This window comes from Zeus faber (genome assembly GCF_960531495.2).
Source record: "Zeus faber genome assembly, chromosome: 5".
NCBI classification, from domain to species: domain Eukaryota; kingdom Metazoa; phylum Chordata; class Actinopteri; order Zeiformes; family Zeidae; genus Zeus; species Zeus faber.
In genome coordinates, this window is record NC_137192.1 from 36,192,912 (window position 1) to 36,195,912 (window position 3,001).

The 3,001-nt window shown below is 54.6% G+C and overlaps 1 protein-coding gene across 2 annotated transcripts in view; it reads right to left on the reverse strand.

Annotated features, from left to right (window-relative positions):
- The window catches only part of dennd6a (DENN/MADD domain containing 6A), a 13,657-nt gene extending 11,893 nt beyond the window's left edge, over positions 1-1,764 (reverse strand). For both annotated transcript variants that reach the window (XM_080001362.1, XM_080001361.1), the window contains exon 1: positions 1,475-1,764. In XM_080001362.1, coding sequence (XP_079857488.1) covers positions 1,475-1,693 — 219 coding nt within the window. In that variant the 5' untranslated portion in view covers positions 1,694-1,764. The remainder of the gene's footprint in view (positions 1-1,474) is intronic.
- Between the last annotated feature and the right edge of the window lie 1,237 nt (positions 1,765-3,001).

The following is a 3,001-nucleotide window of genomic DNA, read 5'->3' on the forward strand; positions in this document are numbered from 1 at the left end:
CTCCGGAGGGAAACCTCCTTCCCCGCTGACATGGACCGGACCCTCCTTCCAACACGAAACCGTCCTTGAACAGACGCTTGGAGCCGCTGCTGCGGGAGCGAGCCAATCACACGTCACGTTGCATCCAAGAACGCCGGCCGTGATTGGGTGCGAGCAGAACCACACGAACAGTCGCTCCCTTCTCGACCTGGGTACGAAGAGGCTCGTTTGACCGGAGTACTTTCCGTAGTACTTGCCGTTGGGTTGTTTCGCCCGATTCCTTGAACGCGCAGAGACACGTGGCCGCAACTTCCTGTAAGGACGCCGCCTCCGCCGCCGCTCCCTGCACGCACTGCAGCCCAGCCGCCGTGTCCTCACCGCAGCGGGCAGCACCGAGACGCCTGCCTGGTAACATGGCTTTTTGCATCTTCTATTTTTACCTCTGTTTGACCCTTGACCTGCAGTTGTTCTGCGGCTCAGAGCCCCGCGTCGCCCCGGTCGCCCCGTCGATGGGACCATTTAAAGTGCTGATCCATCAGATGGTCCTTGTTGGTGGAATCCACCATCGCCACATTTTACCAGAATTCGTTTCAAAAAGCGCCGACGTTGTTTTACCATCTTTTCATTCCTCTGATGCATTGATTTGGTTTTGTCTTGCTCACTTGAGGTCGTGAGAATATATTTTCCTGAATGTTCATCCGTATGGACAGTTAACTGACCACAGCTAGCTACACTGCTTTAGCTAATTCATGGCATCTTCCTTTCACCTCTAGTATCGTGTGGCGGACCCCGCCACCAACAATAGCAACGACATAGACAGGAGCTCCATGCAGAACACAAACACAGGGAATGACTGTTTATGGTAAAGTGCCAGATAAAACTGAATATCAAATATGGGATTTTTATAACAAAATAATCTGAGGGATTACCACGTTAACAAGACTGCTCTGCTGAATGTGCTTGTTGGGTGGAGGTGGAGGTGGAGGCGACAGAAGCAGCTGAGCATCAAACCGGAGCCTTGGTGCAAAGTATCGAATACTTTTCAAGTATCTGGACTAACTGAAGTAAATTGTGTTTTGGGGACTTGTGACTTTTACTGCACTACATTTCAAAGCAAACGATGCAGAACTTGAGTTTTTACAAGTCATCAGGATTTATGTGGATCTGGTTCAGAAGCAGGAAGTGGATCAGATCCGTCTCCTTGGAAACGACTGATTCCACTTAAACTACAACCACGTAGATCCTCTTTGTGTACCAAGGCAATGAGCTCTGTCCCTGCAGCGCCTCTCTCTCAGTGGTCCCTCTATGGCTGTGGCCCCTCTACAGCTATGCTCCCTGGCTGTGGCCGCTCTACGTATCTCCGTGGTCCCTCTATGGCTGTGGCCCCTCTACAGCTGTGCTCCCTGGCTGTGGCCCCTCGATGCCTCTCTGTGCTTCCCCTTTATCTCCGTGTCTTTCCCTGGTCCCTCTCTGTCCCTCTCCCCGCTTCTCTCACCTCCACGGCCTGTCCCAGCTCCAGGTCGAAGCCCACCACACAGAGGCAGTGCAGCCAGGCGGAGAGCCGCTCCCAGGGCAGCAGCAGCGGCTCGTCGTCCCCTCCGGGCCCGGCGGAGAGCGTCATCTCCTCGGCCGGAGAGACGCTGCTGGCGTCCTGCTCGTCCAGCTCCTCCGGCTCCTCCAGCGGCTCCTCTAGCGGCTCTCCCCGCAGAGCCATGCCGCCCGCCCCGCCGTAGTACCAACACAGCGGGGGAAGTTACACGTTAACTGGGGAAACTTTGGAGCAACTACCGCTTGTTTCCACCGGGGACTCGGATGGGCTAGCTTAGCACGTTAGCATGTAGTAGGGGCGGGCACGACGTCATTACGTGATGACGTACGTAATACGTCATGACGTCGGCGTTGCGGAGGAACTTTTTCTTTGACTTTATCGTCATCTTCAAAAAATCCAAGAAATGACATAAATTGTATTTTGATTATTTCATTATTTGATTACATGTGGCTACACTGGTTAAATGTAAGTATTTATTCTATTCTATATGACATCTATATAGAATAATACATGTATATATATATATATACGTACATACATATATGTACACATATATATGTATATATATATATATATATATATATAGTATGTATATATTCATATATACATACTATATATATAGTTATGTACATATCCTCCAGGGAGTGTCGGGTGGCGACGGCGGAAATCCTGGATCAGAGAGGGGTCCAGGATATCCCGGGCCGGAACCCAGGAGCGCTCCTCCGGCCCGTAACCCTCCCAGTCCACCAGGTATTGCAGGGCCCCGCGGACCCGGCGGGAGTCCAGGAGCCGGCGGACCGTGTAGGCGGGCTGACCGTCGATGATGCGAGGCGCCGGAGGAGGCCTCGTGGTGGGCGCCAAGGTGCTGGTGACCACCGGTCGGAGCCGCGACACGTAGAAGGTGGGGTTTATCCTCATGGACCTGGGGAGCAGAAGACGGTATGCGGCAGGATTGACCCGCCGCACGATCTTGAAGACCCCAACATACCGTGGCGCGAGCTTGCGTGACTCCACCCGTAATGGAAGGTCCCTGGTGGACAGCCAGACCCTCTGGCCCGGACGGAGCATAGGCGCTGGTCTGCGCCGTCGGTTGGCCTGGATCTGCTGCTGCTGGGATGTCCTCAGCAGGGCCTGACGAGCCCTCTGCCAGGTCCGTCGGCACCGCTGGACGAACCGCTGGGCTGACGGCACTCCCACCTCCGCCTCCTGCTCCTGAAACAGAGGAGGTACGTACCCAAACTGGCACTCAAACAGGGACATGCCAGTGGAAGAGCAGCGCAGAGTGTTGTGAGCGTATTCCGCCCACACTAGATGGTCGCTCCAGGAGGCAGGGTTGGAGGACACGAGGCACCTCAGTGTTGTCTCCAGGTCCTGGTTGACCCGCTCCGTCTGGCCATTGGATTGCGGGTGGAAACCGGAGGACAGGCTGACGGAGGCGCCGAGGAGCTGGTGGAATGCTTTCCAGAACCGGGA